The 18026-nt window shown below is 52.1% G+C and overlaps 7 protein-coding genes across 7 annotated transcripts; 3 read left to right on the forward strand and 4 right to left on the reverse strand.

Moving 5' to 3' along the window:
* Window positions 1-111: 111 nt before the first annotated feature.
* T069G_08465 (uncharacterized protein) lies at window positions 112-1654 on the forward strand (the record flags this gene model as incomplete). Its single annotated transcript, XM_056175675.1, has 5 exons — window positions 112-387; window positions 448-628; window positions 743-1029; window positions 1116-1467; window positions 1539-1654. The coding sequence occupies 5 exons, from the start codon at window positions 112-114 to the stop codon at window positions 1652-1654; spliced, it is 1212 nt and encodes a 403-aa protein (XP_056026624.1).
* A 441-nt stretch (window positions 1655-2095) lies between these two features.
* Window positions 2096-2386, reverse strand: T069G_08466 (uncharacterized protein; the record flags this gene model as incomplete). The annotated part of the gene is made up of 1 exon (XM_056175676.1): window positions 2096-2386. One exon carries the CDS (start codon window positions 2384-2386, stop codon window positions 2096-2098), a length of 291 nt encoding a protein of 96 aa, XP_056026625.1.
* A 593-nt stretch (window positions 2387-2979) lies between these two features.
* T069G_08467 (uncharacterized protein) lies at window positions 2980-4826 on the forward strand (the record flags this gene model as incomplete). Its single annotated transcript, XM_056175677.1, has 2 exons — window positions 2980-4540; window positions 4606-4826. The coding sequence occupies 2 exons, from the start codon at window positions 2980-2982 to the stop codon at window positions 4824-4826; spliced, it is 1782 nt and encodes a 593-aa protein (XP_056026626.1).
* A 325-nt stretch (window positions 4827-5151) lies between these two features.
* On the reverse strand, window positions 5152-5599 carry T069G_08468 (DASH complex subunit dad3 domain-containing protein; the record flags this gene model as incomplete). The annotated part of the gene is made up of 2 exons (XM_056175678.1): window positions 5152-5391; window positions 5495-5599. The coding sequence occupies 2 exons, from the start codon at window positions 5597-5599 to the stop codon at window positions 5152-5154; spliced, it is 345 nt and encodes a 114-aa protein (XP_056026627.1).
* A 1943-nt stretch (window positions 5600-7542) lies between these two features.
* On the forward strand, window positions 7543-8748 carry T069G_08469 (uncharacterized protein; the record flags this gene model as incomplete). The annotated part of the gene is made up of 1 exon (XM_056175679.1): window positions 7543-8748. The coding sequence occupies one exon, from the start codon at window positions 7543-7545 to the stop codon at window positions 8746-8748; it is 1206 nt and encodes a 401-aa protein (XP_056026628.1).
* Window positions 8749-9194: 446 nt separating this feature from the next.
* Window positions 9195-14821, reverse strand: T069G_08470 (uncharacterized protein; the record flags this gene model as incomplete). The annotated part of the gene is made up of 3 exons (XM_056175680.1): window positions 9195-14117; window positions 14181-14667; window positions 14730-14821. The coding sequence occupies 3 exons, from the start codon at window positions 14819-14821 to the stop codon at window positions 9195-9197; spliced, it is 5502 nt and encodes a 1833-aa protein (XP_056026629.1).
* A 1043-nt stretch (window positions 14822-15864) lies between these two features.
* T069G_08471 (mitochondrial carrier protein domain-containing protein) lies at window positions 15865-17349 on the reverse strand (the record flags this gene model as incomplete). The annotated part of the gene is made up of 7 exons (XM_056175681.1): window positions 15865-15969; window positions 16142-16396; window positions 16471-16648; window positions 16708-16955; window positions 17062-17103; window positions 17175-17212; window positions 17289-17349. 7 exons carry the CDS (start codon window positions 17347-17349, stop codon window positions 15865-15867), a joined length of 927 nt encoding a protein of 308 aa, XP_056026630.1.
* Between the last annotated feature and the right edge of the window lie 677 nt (window positions 17350-18026).

Raw genomic sequence — 18026 nt, forward strand, 5'->3', positions numbered from 1 at the left:
CAATCTCAATGTGTATCACCATCATACGAGGCAGGCTGATCTTATTCCCTAGAAGCACGATTCACGAGTACACGCACGGTACATCTTTACATCTCCACGACGAGGGGCACCATGCAGCTCGTCAGCGTGAGTCTGCCAGATCTCTGTCTTGTCAGCAAGGAGCAGCAGCTGGATTTCGCACTTGGGGGCACGCTGCAACTGCGGTTTCCAGATGGCGTGGACGTCCCAAGAACAAGTAGCGACTTGTTGATGCTGGTTACGGAGAAGCACTTGTGGATTGCGCGAACGGGATCTTGCTATCTGCGACTTGATGTTTCGATTCAAGGCGAACCTGTGTCAGATGGGAACCATATTGTAAAGCTTGTGGAATGGGTGAGGGATTGTGAGGTATATCAACTGGCTCCTTTGACGACTTCCACCGCTTGGGGGACTGACTTGGCGGAGTAGGTCTGGAGCCGAGCGGGAATTTGTCTGCATGTCCAAGAGAGAAATGCGATCGAATCTTCGGGGGCGATATCGTTTTCCATACAGCATCCGGATTTATCATCTACACTGATTACTCAGAGAGATGCGTTCACGGCAGAGTTTGAGTCTGTGAATTGCCACATCGATCTTTCTCCGAACAAGGGTGAGAAATGCTTGGGAAAACGCTCATTGAAAAGAAAACGGACAAAGCAAGCCAACGAATGTGTCGAAATTCCCCAGTCAGATGATGTATTTGTGGATGATGACCATCTTATAGATTTGACACCGGATGATCAGAGGGCGATTGATGCTTTTATACAAAGCCTGAATATGATACCCACTCAACAGGGACGCAGCGGATCTACCCCAAGGTCAGGTCTGAGCTGTTTAACCAGTGGAAAACTTGAATTCTCAGAGAGTTTCAAGCAATTATTCGAGGCTGCTTTGGAGATACTTGTTCTCGGATCACGCAAGCAGTATAAAGGAATTACTACGGTTAACGGTACTCACGCAGAGTGCCTGATACGGTTGGCGCCTGCAGTATTTAACAGGCCATACCTCAAGGTAATATCTTCCAGTAGTTGGCCTTGTTGGTCTCAAAAAAGGCACGGTGCCTTGTGTATCTTGTGCTAATAGCTTCGCTTCGCCAGACTATATCTGATAGGGCCCCTCTACTCCCCATCATAGCCACCTCGCTTGCTCGAATGAAGAATGCCGAATCCCCAAGTCTTCGGCAAAAAGCTTCTTCATTCGCAGCCCGGATGACTAACGCTGAATGCAATCACAACGACCATATTATAAGAGGAATTGAGAAAAGTGCGTGGAATGTCTTGCTATCGACAACCAAGATGCCAAAATTACCAGGAAAAGGAGGTCACGATGTTCAGAGATTGGCGTCAAATGTAGAGTCTAAGTCAGGAACTGGATTCTGGGAGCACACAGTCGTGGAGAAAGAAGAGAAAGAGGACATGGGATTGATTACGATATCGCCAGGTACACTCGGTAAGACTGAGAGCCATGAGGAGAAGCAATCACTTCTGCCGCAACATAGCCCCATACTCCTCGAATCTCAGGAAGACAATCTACCGGAGGTACAGGCAAGTGGTACCTCATTTTTATCAACATCTCCTATTTGCTACACCCAAGCGGAGTCGAGTTATACAGTCAATCCATTTGGAATGGATGGTAAGGCGCTCATGGGCGAAGGGAATTATAAACATGCCTTTACAGCAGACGCTGTTGTGTGGAATCACGATCCATGGCCGATGGATGTAGGATCTTTAACATTTGATGAATGGCTTTGCCCGAGCGAATTTACAGCAGAATGTTGGGGGATTTAATGTCAAGGGTGTGAAAATGTAAATGTCAATTTTTCTAAGTCATGAGTAAGAATCAACTAGTGCTGTGCTGTAAACGCCCCGGGATATATAAATGTCGAGTGGTAAAGGGCGCTGCCCTCTCTTCTTTCGATTCGATTAGACACTGGAGTTTGCGAAATTGATCCCAAGTTGTATGTATCCGTCCCAGTGTACATGTGTGGTATCTTGTGAAGCAGACATCTGCCTTAAAAGTGTGGCCGCAACATTAAATGAAGCCAGACCCGCGATATTCCGTAACCAGAACGCTTAGCTTAGCTACCACCAGCCGCACGGCGAGAGTTGTCGGAGCCTCTGCCCCCCGTGATTTTGCTGAGCAGACCACCGCCGCCGCTGCTCGGCTTGGCGGCAGCGGCTCCCTTCTTGGGGGCCTTCTTCTGGGAGGGCTTGAAGGTGGCCCAGTGGATGAACCAGAGCAGGCCGGACTGGGCGATCAGGACGACGAGGACGACGACGAGGGTGGTGAAGAGGTAGGGCTGGTCGTTGAGGACGGCGACGGCCTCGTCGGTGGCGCCGATTTTCTTGAACCAGTCGAATTGACCCATTTTGTTGATTAAATTTAAAGATATGAGTGTGATGGTGTGTATGAGAGTATGGGTATGAGTATGAGGCGGTTAGAGGTGAACCAGTCACTCTGAGCGCCTGTATGGTATTATTTGAAGAATTAATTGACCAAAAAAAAAAAGATGAGAGAAACGAAACGGAATGAGTGAATACGATGAATTTAGAGTATACACTGGAAAAGAAAGAAAAAGAAGGGAAGAAGAGGGAGTGAGTGCAAATGGGAGGACAAGAGGTTCGAAACTGGGATGGGCTCCTGAGACGTTTCACGATGGGGCGCGGAGGCGTTTGATGTTTTGGGGGGGCGTGTCAGGCGAGGGGACGGAGACGAGGGTCGTTTAATTGGAGAATTGGACTGTTTTGTGAGTGCTACGGGGTATCTATCGAGATATACTTATGGATTGATGAATAGATGGGATTGCAGTGTGATACTGTATCTGGGGGTTTGTCTGTGAGTTGAGGACTTGCACGACGCTTTTTAGGGGACTTGGAGGAATATCAGGGTGCCTGGGCTGTTAATGATCCAACGCATGTGCTTATTCCCAGCAGAGGCGCTAGCCGTTCACGGGTCTTGAAGATGAAATCCAGCTGCTTTGCACGTGTATCGTCCCGTGATGTGGCTAGAGGAGCCCAGGACCAGCAGTGGCTTGCACGGCACCAGCCACTCGACAGTTTGCTGAGTCATTCATCAGCCACTTTCATGGTGCGTTTCCTCAATTGGGCAAATCGCAAGAAAAATCTCAAGGGTCGTGTGAGTGCGAGAGGAAGCGTCTGGTTCGATTCGATCGCCATCGCCAACCACCTCACGAGGCGAATTGACCTTGCCCAGCCTTTCAATCCGGAGCCTCGTCTGGCCATGAGCGTCGCCCGCCCGGCGCGCAGCATTCTGCGCACGTGCGTCGCCTCTGCCCGCACCGCGCAAACCGTCGGTTGCCAGCATCAGCAGCAGCATCAGCATCAATTCCACACTTCGGCGCCCCGCCCCTCGAAGCGGCGATCACGCTTCCGCAATGTCAAGGCCGAGGACCTGGGCCTGCTGAACAACCCCGAGAAGCTTGCCAAGTACCGCCAGGACAAGTTTGCCGACTACACCAAGGAGGAGCTCGAGGCCCTCAAGAGCAAGTACACGCCCGAGCAGATCGAGGCCATCAAGGCGGGCGAGGAGGCCATTGACCCAAACGATCTCATTTTCCAGGGACGGCTACGAGATGACCCCTACAGGCCGCAGTACATCGAGGACTACACCGTGCTGGACCCGCGGTACGACGTCAAGCCGGAGCTGGACGGCACGCCCTTTGAGCCGCAGTGGTTGAACCCAAGCGACTGGGCGGACAAGTACGGCTCCAAGCTGACGGACCTGACGGACAAGAAGACGAGCGAGCAGCTCACGAGATCCATGGTCCGCGCCCTGCGGAGAGTCAAGGAGAGCAACGGCGCGGAGCTGATAGACCTTACGGAGGAGGAGCTGGTGGATCTGGAGAAGGACCCCGAACTGCTGAAGAAGTATCTGGTCGAGGAGGACGCCGAAGCCAAGTCGGATGACGAATCTGCCATCCTGACCAAGGAGCAGGTTATGAAGCTCGACAAGGCCATCGACGAGGAGTGGAAAAAGGAGCTTAGCAAGATCAGCGAGGGCCCCGACTCGGGTGAGGGCGAGCCTTCCAACCTGGAGCTGATCGAGGACGGCCCCGCTGGCACCATCCGGCTGCACACCGCCGAGGCCGTCGAGCTGGGCAAGGTCCCCGGCGTCGAGGGCCTGTACAAGTCGGCCGCCGACCCCGAGGACGAGGGCCAGGACGACGATGGCCGCTACCAGGAGATTAAGCGGTTGACGGGCATGTCGCTGCGGGACATCCAGTCCATCTACCGCAAGGTGCTCGTCCAGCGCTGGGTCACCAACCAGACCCGTCTGGGCAAGGTGCGCAGCACGTCCATTGTCGCCATCGCAGGCAACGGCAACGGCCGCCTGGGTCTCGGCATTGCAAAGTCCACCGAGGCCGGTCTCGCGGCCGAGACGGCGCAGCTGCTGGCTATTCGCAACATGAAGCCCATCAGGCGGTACGAGAACCGGACGATTTACGGAAACGCAAAGGCCAAGGTTTCGGGTACTGTCGTCGAGCTGTTTGCCCGCCCTCCCGGTAAGAATAAAAGATCATTCTACTGTCCTATGATTTAGCATACTGACATATCATTTCGATTTTAGGCTTCGGTCTCCGCTGTCCGCACCGCATCTTTGAAATGTGCCGTGCCTCTGGCATCCACGACATCGCGGCGCGCATGCCCCGATCCAAGAACCCCATGAACTCCGTCAAGGCGGCGTATGATGCGCTGATGAACCAGGTCGACCCCGAGGAGATTGCCATCGGACGGGGCAAGAAGATGGTGGATGTGCGAAAGGTGTACTATGGCGGCAATGTATATTAAACGGGTTATTTGGAAAAAACAAAAAAGGGGAACTTTAAAAAGGAAGAGAGAGAAGGGGATGTTAGAAATAAAGGGGGAAGAGTTGCGAGTGGTGAATGTCGAGACACACTACTCTGTGTACAAGTACTGTAACGCTGGAAAATGAATATACATCATACAAGCAAGTAAAAACAAAGAACAGCAATGCCATGTGTGACGATGAAATCCCTAGCTCCCTTACATACACTCAAACCATTCCCAAGATTTCCTCGTCATTAATTCAGGGTATCATTAATCATAACATCCAAACATCTCTCCCCCAAAAAACCAAACCTCTCATCATCCATCACAGCCGCTCTGCCTCTTCTTCATCTTCTTCCTCCACTTTCGTTTCCTCCTCTTTCGCCTCCTCCCCGCCCTGCTCCTCCCCCCCAGCCCCCCAATCAATCTCCTGCTGCAGCACAATACTATACACACTCGCCTTGAGCAGCGTAAACGCCAAGCTCGTCTTGCGCTCCAGCTCCCGCAGCCCGTCGAGGATCCCGACGGTCGGGTTCGACGCCAGATTGTCCAGCAAAGTCGCCAGCTGAAACGCGCAAATCCCATCCCATTAGCATTTGACGCGGCTTTAGATAAATAGAGAAATAGGACCATTGGGAAATTGGGTTCGTTTGTTTGGCAACACGTACAGTTTTCATGTTTGTTGATAGCCGCTCATACTCTTCTAGAACTTCCTGCTCTAGAGGTGAGAGTTCTGGTGGTGAGAGGAGGCTGCCGTGTTGCTGCTGCTCCATGTTTGTCCAATGGTGTCTCTGATACTTTTCTCTCTTCTTGCTCTTCTGAATGAAAACACGCGTCTTGTCTTGTTTGCTTTGTTATATCGCGGCGTGGGAAGAGATATGTAGATGCACAGGGAGATGCGTTAGTGGTTGGAGGTTGTTTTTGGCAGCTTTTTGGCGGTTGACTTGACTGGGCACCCCACCATGTCAACAGCTGATAGCCGTATCGGGATTGTTTGGTGTCCCGCACTAACACCTCTTAGCAGCGAGGAGGTACTGATACACGTACACTTATACTTGGAGGTGACTTCTATACAGCGACTTCATACAGTCGAAGCCGGCTTCATTATTATGGAATGCTTATATGAAAATACAACGTCTTTCATCACGGGTCCCTTTTGGCAGCACAAGGAGGCTAGAACAGTAGTTGTCAACGTACCAAGAACATTCCTGAGCTGATCTATCCAAAGAAATCAATCAGTCGCACTGTACAGAACTATATCGGCGCCTCTTGTATTTCCTCAATGCATAATCTATCAGGATACCAGCACATGGAGAGTCTCTGCTCACCCATTCCCTAAAGGCTATGTCCGCAATAGAGGCGGCCTGGATGACAGGCCATCCCGAATGCAGTGGAGGCGGCCGCAGAAATGAGGAACAAGGTCGACTTCATCATCATGACTGACGAATGCAAAGCTGGACTCTCTGTGTCGAAGAGAGCACGATGGCCCGGCAATATTGCATCACGCTTCTCCATACAAGTAAACTCTTCTTTACACTAGAGCTTAGTTCACGATGGCAGCCTCCATCAACACTGCATCGATCGTATGTATAAGCATGGATTCGAGAAAGGAGGCTGCATATACAAACCGGGGATCAATATGAAAGCATAGTGTCGAATACTCTACTGTATCCTTTTCGACTCAGTACACCCAAAGTTGACGCCGGCTGGACTGTCGGCACGGAGTCGGACGAGGTGCATTATCCGCCGACGCGCCGACATGTTTTGAGAAAGGGTCTCAGTTCAGCAAGCCACCATACAATCCTGCGAGCTGAGATTGGCTCCTTGTCCGCATGTATATCCATGGCACGGCCCTTTATCTAGTTGTTCTGAACAGCCTTGATGTCATTTTCTTGGATATCAATGTCGCTGATCGGTTCTTCCGTGAGCCATATGGCGTAGACGGGACGGACTCTTCTCCATGGGATGAGACGCTGACGGCACACAGCTGCGGCGTCATCCGGCTTCAAATTTGCTGGTTTAGTTACACTATTTGTTCTCTATCTCTCTCTCTATCTCTCTCTCTCTCTCTCTCTCTCACACACACACACACACACACACACACACACATACACACACAAAGCTGTGGACTAATAGCATACAGCAAGACAAGGCAACGGCCGATGCCATATTGCTTGTCCATCGGCTGATGTCACTCTTGCTCTCCACCTTTTTGTGCCGCATTGTTGCATTTCAGGGAGAGACACGGCAAATTCCCCAGGCATGTGAGACATTGCTGCTAGGTTTGTGTAAGGCGAGGAACGGCACAGGGCGGGCAGGGCAAAACTCGAAGCTACATCATGTGCATACTCGTACATGTAATGGTGTGTCACGACAGCGGTTGTCTCCCATAAGGATCCAGCGGGTTATGATGCTGTGGTTCAACAAGTGGCTGGCTGAGCCATCCTGAAGGAGTGTTCCGAGGTAACAACTATCCATGGGGCCGAGGCTCATGAGTTAATATAAGTTATGCTAACCAGACACGACGTTGTTATTGTTTAGACAAACTGAGTTGTCCAGCGCGGGCCTTTGATGAGGTCTTATGAGATGCACGGTTGATTGACTTGACATTATAAACCTACCTTCATACTACTTGTCACAGCTACCATTCTCTTACATATCCTCTTGTCCGCCTGAAACCCAACTGTCCATTCTCTCCACCAGAGTATCAAAAGCCATGCACTTCTCCAGCATCATTTACGCTGCCTGCACAATAGCAGCAGCAGCATCACATATATACGACACAAGTCTCCCTCCCTCCCATCATCCAGATCAACAAAGCCTCAACTCAGAGGACGCAAAGCAAAACAAGGAACCACCAACCTTTGGCGGTATCCTCACCAACGTGTTAACAGACGACACATCCCAGCTCGAGATTCGAATTCTCGACGCCAATGGAAAGACTACATGGAACTGGACCGCCAGCCGCGATCTGGAAAAGGGCTTCCCCCATCAACTCGGGAACTGCACCATCCACAACTCCGGCCGGACAGACGCCAAGCAGTCCGAGGACGGCAGTCTGATTGCCGCCATATACGGCGACGCCATCGTCGTCATCAGATACGCCCCCGACGATCCAAAGACTGACAAGAGCGTCACTTGGGGAATCTGCACAAACACTTCTCTATTGAGAAGCTCGCACTCTCTAGAGTTTCTCCCGGATAACCTCCTTGCGGTGGCGACTTCTGGACAGAGCCAAGACGACGGTATCGTGGTCTACAACATGAGTCTGAGACTCTCGCCCAACCAGACGCCGATCCAGCACATCCCGCATCTGCCAGACGCTCACGCTCTAGTATGGGAGAAGAAGACGCAGATCCTGTGGGCGGCAGGAATGAACTCTTCCATCGACAGCAAGGCCGCCTCGGGCCTCATCAACGGCTATCTCTACCAACCTCCCTCGTCAAACAGCCTTCCCCTACAACAAACCCCCGTATCCCAATATCATCTGCCCGATTCCTCCACAACATACACCGAATGGAGTGACAAACCAGATCTAAGAGACGAATGGGATGCACCGCACGACTTGATCCTCATTCCCAGCCAACAACACACATTCCTCATCCCCACAGACCTCGACATCCACGCCCTAAACATGTCGTCTGGGGAATTCATCTCCGGCCAGCAAGTAGTAGATACATACCTGAAAGGCTTCTCCCCCGTCGGTCGCCGCTCCGGAAAGAATCGAAAAGGCGATGTCGAGGAACTTCCCCGGTCGGATATCAAGAGCGTCATCTTCGGCCCAGATGGCACCCCCGTCTATGTACAGGCCCTGTGGAGGGATTTCTTCGCCGACAAACTCAATTTCCTGATAAAAGAAGAGAGGAAAGAAGTGGATCTGCAGGGCACGATTTATCGGGCACGGTATTTTAGGATGAAGTAGGTCTTGAGATATCTCGAGGAGAGCTCTAGTCGACACGATATAGTTTAGAATTCTGATACCCGGGTCATCTCTATCAGTGAAAAGAAGGCAACCTATATCGATGTAATTACCTGGTAACTGTTAGACCTTAACCTCGAAATTAGCGACACTCGGATGAATAGGATAAACAAGTGTGTACAATGAAAAAGTACCATTATAATATAACGTGACTGTCAATTATCATTCAAAAGCTACATACAGGTATCAAACAAACAAGCGGCTATCATGTCTCCTCATAACTATCCATCCCTGCTGAACAACAATAGACTCAAGAAAGTTAAGCAAAAGCAAAGCAAAGAAGAGAAGAAGAAAAAAGGGGATGTTAAAAAGAAAAAGTCAACACTGCCTCCAAGCGAAAACAATTCATAGCCTCTCAAAGGCTCTCATTAATTCCCATTTGTTATCATCTACCGAACAACAACGGCAGCATGGGGCTCCTCGTCGCCATCGATGCTCTCCTCGTATTCACTTCCAGAGTCTTCGTCCTCATACGCAGAGCTGCCCTTGCTGATCCGTCGCCTCGTCGTGCCTTCGCTCTCGTCGTGCCTCTCACGAGCGTGGTCATCCTCGTCATCCTCATCAATCTCCTCTTCGTACTCTGAGCTATCGCCAGCGGCGTCATGCACCGCGGACTCATGCGTCACGTTGACCATGTCGCCCTCGTCGAGCTCTTCCACCGTCTCGTCAACGCTGACATTCTCCTTATTCTCCTCGCTCAGCCCACTCTTCTGCTGCGTGCCTCCCCAGCTGCGCTTCCGGTGGCCGTTGACATTAACACCCGGTGTCTTCACACTATGGCTTCTTGTAATGGTGCTCGATGCCACGTTCTTCGTCATCTGACTAAGCGACGCAATACGTCGCGGAGTTCCCGTTTGACCAGGCGCCATGGGGGTTCTTGTTGCGGAGAGATGCGTCGGGATGGCTCGTGTACCATCCTCGCCGGCTGGCTTCTTAACCCGCTTGCGATTCATAGAATCCGCGCCGTCCTTGGCCTTTTTGCCAAAGAGAAGCACACGAGAGTGATCCATGACTCCATTAAAGATTCGTCGTTCCAAGCCTTCGGCCCGAATTTCCATCTCGTGAAGCTCCTCCTTGCGTAGGCGTAGTGCAGTCTCAAGGGCAGAGACATCGCCAGTAAGGCGAGTTTTTTGCTTCAACAGGCCCTCTTGCTCGGTCCGCAGAGACAACAGGCTCCGTCGCAGCCACTCCTCTTCCTCCTTGAGCGTCTTGACTGAAGCCTCAGCATGTTCCCTCTCGGTGTTAGCTCGTTCAAGGGCAATGTTGGTCTCTTCCAGGATCTTGGCGCGGTTGTCGCGCTCTTCCACCATGTGCCTTGATTGCTTGGAAAGGAACTCGGACAGTTCGGCGGCGCTGTCGGAGACGGACCGGTGCACCTTGTCGAGCGTCTGGAGCTGGACCAAGGCCTGGGCGGCAGCGTCATTATGCTGCACAATCTTGTCCAGCTTCTCGTGCACTACGGCATCGTCGTACTTCTCAGGCATCATGGCCCTAAAAGCTTGCTCCGTGGGAATGGCCCCAACCACCTTGTCCTCGATACTCTTGGAGTGCTCAAAGTGATCCCCAACGAGACCAAGGATGCTCTTGACAGCCTCCAGAATCTGGGGCTGATACTCACCCACGCTGCTATGGACTTTGCCCACGGCTGCCTCGACTTGGTCGCGCGTCTGCTGGTGATCGGCCTTGCCTTCGTTGTGAGTCTCCTCGGAGCGAGCGGCCACCTCTTCGACCTTGGTAAAGACAATCTTGGAAGCCTCCTCCATCTTCTCCAAGGAATCAGTGACAGTCGATCCGAGAGTATCAATCAGAAGCTTGAGCTCGTCGGCGACGGCCTTGGTACCTGCCACGGCAGATTCGGTCACGATTTCGCGAGCCTCGGCGGCCTGCGACTTTTCGTCCATCATGATCCGGAGCGCCTCGTTCTTGGCCAGTACCTCGCTGATCTTGTCGTCAATCTTGGCACGAATGTTTTCCGTAACTTCGTCGAGCTTCTCGTTCGACTCGATCCTGGATCCGGCAATGGCCTCCTTGGAAATCTCAAACTCGCTCTTCATGGCTTCAAACATGTCCTTGACATCCCCGGCGACGTTTTCATTCTTTTCAACCTTTTCACCCATAGTCTTCAGCGCCTTGCCGATGCCCTCGATACCCGTAGAGCCGTCCACGAGTTTGTTCCGCACCTCCGTCTGGAACTCCTCGAGGAACGTCCTAATGTCGGACTGGCGGTCAACAAGCGCCTTTGACGACGCCTCGTGGTAGTGTTCAAAGGTCTCCTTGGTCTCCTTCATGGCGGCTTCCAGCTTGCCAAGATCCTCCCGGGTCGTAATCGTGGCGAAATCCGCAACGGCAATGCCGTCCACCAGAGTCTTGATCTCACGCACGACCGTCTCAACGGCATGCACATCCGACTTCTTCACCTTTTCTGGGCTCTTAGCCTCTCGTTCGGCGTGCTCCTGGACTTCTTGCAGGCCCTCACCGAGTTCCGAGATGATCTTCGTCAGCTTGGTAAAGTCATCCTTGTGGAACAGGTTGGGGATGTCTTCCAACTGCCTGTTGACCGATCGAATGGCCTCTCGAGACTCCAGGATGAGCGACTCTAAAGTGTCGATATGCTCCCGTCGCACCGCCTGGTCACCATCAATCAGATGATCCACACGAGACTTGGTGTTGCGCAGAATATTCTCAATGGCAGCAACATCCTCTTTAGTCGGGTTGCCGCCACTCTTGGTGAAGATGGAAGGAATGCTTTTCATTACGTATTCCTCCTCCTCCTTTGGCTTCTCAGCGTCGTCCTTGTCCTGCTCCGATCCTTCGCGTGGCTTCGCTGCTTGGACGACCACTGGTGCACGAGACTTGAGTTCATTAACACCCCGCTGAACATCGTGAAGCATGTTTTCCAGGTGGGAAAGGTCCACCCTCGGAGCTGCGGCCGGGGTAGCGGCATTCGGCTTAATCTCTTCAATCTTGGCGCGCAACTGAGTGATAAGGATCTCGAGATTCTTGATATCATTCTGCTTAGCCATATCAGCAGGGATAATCGCCATCTCGTTCTCGTTCTCGCCACCGCCGACGGTACGGATGGCAACCGCCCTATCGTTGCTCGAGTCCCGAATGGTGCCAATGTCGGACCGTACGCCGTCCAGGCCTTCCTTGAGGGCATCAAGAATCTCATCGTTTGCTGTGAGATCAACCGGCTTGTTGGTGATTCTGTCAATGCCAGCTCGAATGTCATTCAGGCCATCGTTAAGAGCGTCGAGAATTTCACTAGTCTCTGGCCGCGGTCGGAGGATCTCTTGTCGAAGGTTGCTCAGTCCGTTCCGCAAAGCGTCAAGGAGCTCCTCATTGTGGGGTTGTGGCATAAGGGGAGCAGCAGGAACCATGGACGAGTGAACAACGTCTCGAAGTCCCTCCAGCTCCGTCTGAAGCTGGTCTCGAGAAGTTGCGTTAGCCTTGGACACAAGCGCTGACATCTCCTCCTTGAAATCCTCCATGCTCTTTAGGAGGCCGTCCAGGAAGTCTTCTTGGCCGGCGACTCCAGTAGCACGGTCAACATAGCCCTCAATAGCCACGCGGAGATTCTCAAGGCCATCCTTGGTGGCGTCCATGAGCTGATCAGTCTCGCGGCCGTTATTGTCAGAAATGGATCTAAACTCGAGTTTCATAAAGTCCATCAGCTCGTGCAACTTGTTGCTAATTTCGTCATTGTTGCGAGTCGGCACAAGAGCGCTGCTCTTTCCCAGATCCAAGTCGCTGAGGCCCTCTTTGACGGCACGGAGCATGTCCTCGCGTGTTAATTCGTTGCTAATCGCAGACGGGGCCACTGGGAATTCGAATTCCTCTAGGCACTCGCGGACGGCTTCGATAATCTCATCTCTGGACATGGACGCTTGAGTATCCATCTGGGGAGGTACGTAGTGCTTCAGGCCCTCCACGACAGCCGTCAAGATTTCATCTCTCGTGGCTGCCGGAGGCATTTGGCTGCGACTTTCGTATTCCTGGAGACCCTGCTTCAAGCACTCGAGGATCTCGTCCCTCTCTAGGCCAATCTGCTGTACTTCAATCTCTGGCTTGTAAGTCTCCCAAGCTTCACGCACAGCCTCGATGACGTCGTCTCTGTTTAGGTCTGGCATTTCCTTGGTGGCATCATTGTCCTTGAGCGCTCTCCTCAGAGCAGTATATATCTCTTGGTAGTCGACTGAGATCTTCTGCAGAGCTGCGGATGCCTGAGACTGGCGGCGGTGTTCCTTGAGAACATGGGTGAGCTGCTCTTTCATCTGCTCCAGTCCCTCGTCAATGACCCGCGAAACCTCATCCTTACTAGCCGAGGGCGATGGCTCGGTGTTGTCTCCTTGGTTTCTACCGACATTCTCCAGTCTCTTGCCGAGTTCACGACCCATACCCAGGACTTCGCCTCGGAGTTCTCGCACAAGTGCTTTGACCTCTGCAGTGAGGCCGCCGCCTGCCGCAACGCTATCCTTGACTGAGCGAATGATGTTGATGACATCGTCGTTTAGAATGCCCTGGGAACCGGGTGCCCGGCGACTGTCCAAGTTGTTGAGCGATCGTGGAGCAATGGCACTGCTTGGGCCATGGTGAATGCTGCCCTCGTGGTCCAGACTGAATCTACGAGCGTGACCAGGAACGCTCATAGGCACCATAGCACTCTCAGTCTGGAGACGAACAAAGTCCACTAGTTCCTCTACCTTGGCAGCAGTTGCCATACCAGTGAGCTTCTCCGAAAGCTCAAGGAGATGGCTGAGGAGTGACTCCTGTCCATCCTTGGTACCAAGACCGCGGAGAATCTTCTCCAGCAGGAGAATGGAAATTGCACCCGAATTGTCACCGCCCACCAAGGATGGCGTGCTCATAGACGCGCGATCGATAGATTCGGCAAAGCTCTTGGGCGAGGGAATTCGGGGCATTTGGTATGTTCGCCCACTGTTGGGTGACTGCGGGTGAGGCTTGTTGTCAAGGAAATAGCCGCCGTTGTACGAGTCCCTTGAGGAAATCTTGGCCGAAGTCTCATTGATATTGCCTAGCAAATCCCTGAGACTCTTTCTGATGTCCTCGTCTCGAGTGTTTGTAGCCTCCTTGAGGCTGAGCAGATCCGTGGCATTGTCTCTGCTGCGTCGGCTGAGAGCTGCCATTTCCTTTTGCAGGGAGCTCGCGATGCTGGTGAGACTAAGGATCTGCGATGCCAGAGAGTCCATAGTTGCTCCCTTGGCGCCATTGGTGATGTTGGAGAGCGGCGGCTCTGCTTCCTTGGTGGGTGATCCACTAGGCATGCTCTGCAAGGCCAGCATGGTAGACGACTGGGGCGGAGTGTTTTCCGACAGAATGCTTTGCGGTGCCGGTCGACGGACGGTAGGTCGCACAATGGGTGTTATGCTGCTTGATAGTGATTGTGTCGAGAGGTTCATCTCTTTATCGTAGATGCTGGTGCGAGGTACTTCAAAGGAGCTGACTTCTCGGAGTCCTGGCGGTGTCGAAGGCCTGACACCTCTCTCCGATCTTTCAAAAGACTTTGCGGGAGACGTGTTGTTGCTGGGGGTGCCCGAGTTATTCTCCAGCATCATACTGATATCTCGCACAGAGCCAGATGCCATCGACTGCAGCCTGCGGTGAGGCCCGGCGCCCTTTGCGATGGATCTATCCGGCGATGTGTCGTTGACGCGCTTGGACACGGGAGGAGGCATGTGAGTGCCGTGGTTCTCGCGAACCCGCTCAGTCAGCGCAGCATGAGCAGACTGGATGGCGCTCGACACTGGATACGGCGATGTGCCTGCGCGCGCGGAATGCTTGGGCGACTGATGGTTGAGAGGCGGCTGCGGCAGCGCGCGCTCAGACTCTGCACCGTCCCACCTGCTACGAGTTAATTGACGCCAAAGCAACATGGCGGTTTGATGTGGTGAGGGTATACGCACATTGGGATGAGTCCTCGATCCGAGGAAGCTGAATGTTGATGTCTCAGGTAGGGATCTCCGTCGAAAGAGCCTTGTCGCCCAGTATATGGCATGCTTTCGCCGTCGATGGAATGCGGCGTGCAAATGGGTGAGAAAGAGAAATTGCGAAAGTAGAACGCCCGCCGTAAATATCAACAATCAGACTTGCGGCGCTAGGAGAGAGGGAATCGATGACGGTGGGATTATGTATTCCGTATTTCGGCTGTTAAATATTATATCGCGGTGTGCAGCCTGCTGCAGAGAGTGTGAGAGAAATAAAAAAAGGCGTTAACTCTGCTTCAACAAAGAAAAAGCAGATGCTGACGCCTCCAACTCCCAATCTTGGAAAAAGATGGGGAGTTTTCTGTGTTTCGTTGTTTCACAACTCTCGGCTTTTCATAAAAGTTCGGCTTGATAAAAGTTGCGGGTGGTTGGATTGTTCTGATGGGGACACTTTTGGGGTGGACGGGACTCATCAAGAAGGCGGGCAGCGGACAGGGGTGTTTTGTTTGTTGCGCCATTGGCGCGTTGCCGGGCAACCAAGTGCCGGGGGTGGGCGTTTGTGCATGCCTTTTACCACGGTGCTCGTACTCGTACAGGGGGGAAATACATTCACTCATTGGCTCTGGCCTTCGAAGTGTGATGGATTATGGCGAATCAGGATTTGGCGCAAGGCACATGGCGTTAAGCCACGTCAATATTTTGGGCCATTGCTGGGGATATCTTATAGTCTCTAGAGAGATTTCGCTTCGGGGGGGCTGGTGGAGATGCGTTGGAGATGCGTTGCCCTGTGCGCTCATCTGCTGTCGAAGCGTGTAAGTGGATGGATACGCGTAGTTTTGTATGTTAAGAATACGTCTTATTCATGGTTTGATCGCTAACTATCTAATTCTACACAGAGCAGAGTCGTTCTATACATGCCATCCATGGCGGCCAAGAACATCCCGAGCCCAACGGCGCCTGTAAACACTCTCCAAAGAAAGACGCCGTAGCCCAGTATTTTCTGTCTCTTTCTTTTTTAATTTTCCCTCTTTGTCTTTCTCTCTTTTGTATCTCAATTGAGGAATTTTTTCTCTTTTTCGTTTTATCATTTGTAGGTTGTACAGGTTGTGTTGGTTTATGCGGGGGTAGGCTGCTGCTTGGCGAACATGGTGTCGAAAGCAGGGATCAAAGTCTGGGCAAGCCAAAAAGAGAAGACCAGCTTGGGTCCAGTCATGAGCAGCTGCAAAACATTTCATGTCAGTCTCAATTTAATAGAGAGGGAGGGGGAGGGGTGTGTGTGAATGAAGGCTTGCTACTGCGATCAGCTCTCCACTTGCATCATCAAAGAGATGATAAAGCAGCAAGCAATAGCAGAAACACAGCCATCACCAACACAGTATCAATAATCGTACCTTGGGAACAAGGCCCTTGAAGAAACTGGGCAGACCCTCATTCTTGGCCATGTTGGTCAGAATTCGGAAGCCGCTCTCGGGGTTGTCAAAGTTGCGGTTCTGGATTCGGGTCTTGATGACATCGAGGGGAGCAGAGACGACGAGAGAGGCGGAAGCACCCGCAATGGAAGCGACAAAGTTCTGGAACCAGCTGGCCTTGTTGTAGTCCTCAAGGTGGAACAGGTACTCCTTGGCGAAAGCAGAGCCTCCGAAGAGCTGGATTGGGTACATTCGTCAGCACAGAGTCACTCGGGTCTCTCACACAAAATGCAGAAGCAGATGGGACTTACAGCGAAAGATCCGGGAGCGTTTCGAGCAGCAGTCCATCCCCAGCCTCGGTACAGGCCGAAACCCTCATCGGCGACAATCTTGAGGACGCCACGGCCACGGAAAGCCTCGGGGTTCGTCTGGCGCTTGATCTTGAGCACATCGAGGGGCAGCAGGACGATTTCTCCGATACCGATCAAGCTATCGCAAAGTCAGCAACAGAATTTCAGAAAGACACCTTGATCGACGAGTTCTCCTACCTGCCAGCAGTCGAGTGCATGATAGCCTTGCCGGTCTTCTTGCCAAAGGCATTCTCAAAGTCCTTGCCGTAGTGCTTGCCCAAGAAGTCGCGCGCAACGGGCTGGCCACCATACTTGTATATTCTCTGCAGAACCTTGTATCCGGCGGCATAGCCCAGACCCGGGAACAGCGACACAAACTTTCGTCCAAAGGGAGCCGAGGCCTTGTCCTTGAAGATGACCTGGTTCAATTGGCTGGCGGAGGCAACCTGCGATGATGTTCAGCTGGATGATTCGGAATTCATGAATTTCGCTCCCCCTGCAATTGCCGCGCATATTGTTGCAAAATGGGGGATGTGGTGAATGCGTCCTTACTCGGGTTTGGTTGCTCATCAATCGCTTTGCGATCGTATCCACCTATTAAGAGCGCAAAAAAATTCGTCAGTCAAGGCGTCGATGGCTTCTGCGATTCCTTCCGGACGACATACGGGGTGGAAAATTGCCAGCTCAGAAATACCAGCGGAACCTGAAATCCATTCATCAGTCACAATTCGTTGTCCGCGCTCGCAATTGGGCGCGCGCAAGAGGAAATTGTTGTATACCTGAGCCGAGCAGGCGAGCCAGGTTTGACTCCTTCGATGATCCAGAGGCCGGTGGTGACATTTTGTGAAAAGGTTCGTAAAAAAGAGGATGAAAAAAATTACACAATACCAAGGGTATACAGAAAATAAACAGAGAGAGAACAAATCAAGACCCCTTGCCGCACAAGCACAAAAAAGGGAAGATGGAAAGAAACCAGAAAAAGGTTCCGTCGAATATTTTGCTTGTGGGATGGGAAACTTTTTTTTTCTGGCTGTTGGATATCTTATGACGCTTTCGGGCTGCCGATAAGGAACCTTGGGTCGAGACTTTTAGCACTGGGACCGATTCTCGGCGGGCACGCGAGAGGTTTGGCGCTGTGGCTTTAGCGGGGTTGTAGCGGCCTCTTGGAGGGGTAATTTGCGCTGTATCGGATGATCTTTTCTGGCTGATAATAACTCGGGCTCTTTTTTCTTTTTTTTTTTTCAGCTTAATCGTGGCGCTACCCTGGAAATTGGAGCTATTTTGCTCAAGGTATCCAGCGAAATGGCGAGTTGACGAGAAAGAAAACAATAAAAGACAAAAAGGAAAAAGAAGGAATAAGACTTCTTTTTGATATGTGAGATGAGCAAAGGCCCGTATATTTACGGGTACCCAGGCATTTCGGTAGCCTGTGACCACGCCATTGTTGAAGCCGCCTTGTGTCGGGAGCAATTATGAGACCGAGGTCTCAAAAGCGACCCTGACTTAAGCTTCCCTGC

The sequence above is a fragment of the Trichoderma breve genome, chromosome 5 (assembly GCF_028502605.1).
Source record: "Trichoderma breve strain T069 chromosome 5, whole genome shotgun sequence".
NCBI classification, from domain to species: Eukaryota; Fungi; Ascomycota; class Sordariomycetes; order Hypocreales; family Hypocreaceae; genus Trichoderma; species Trichoderma breve.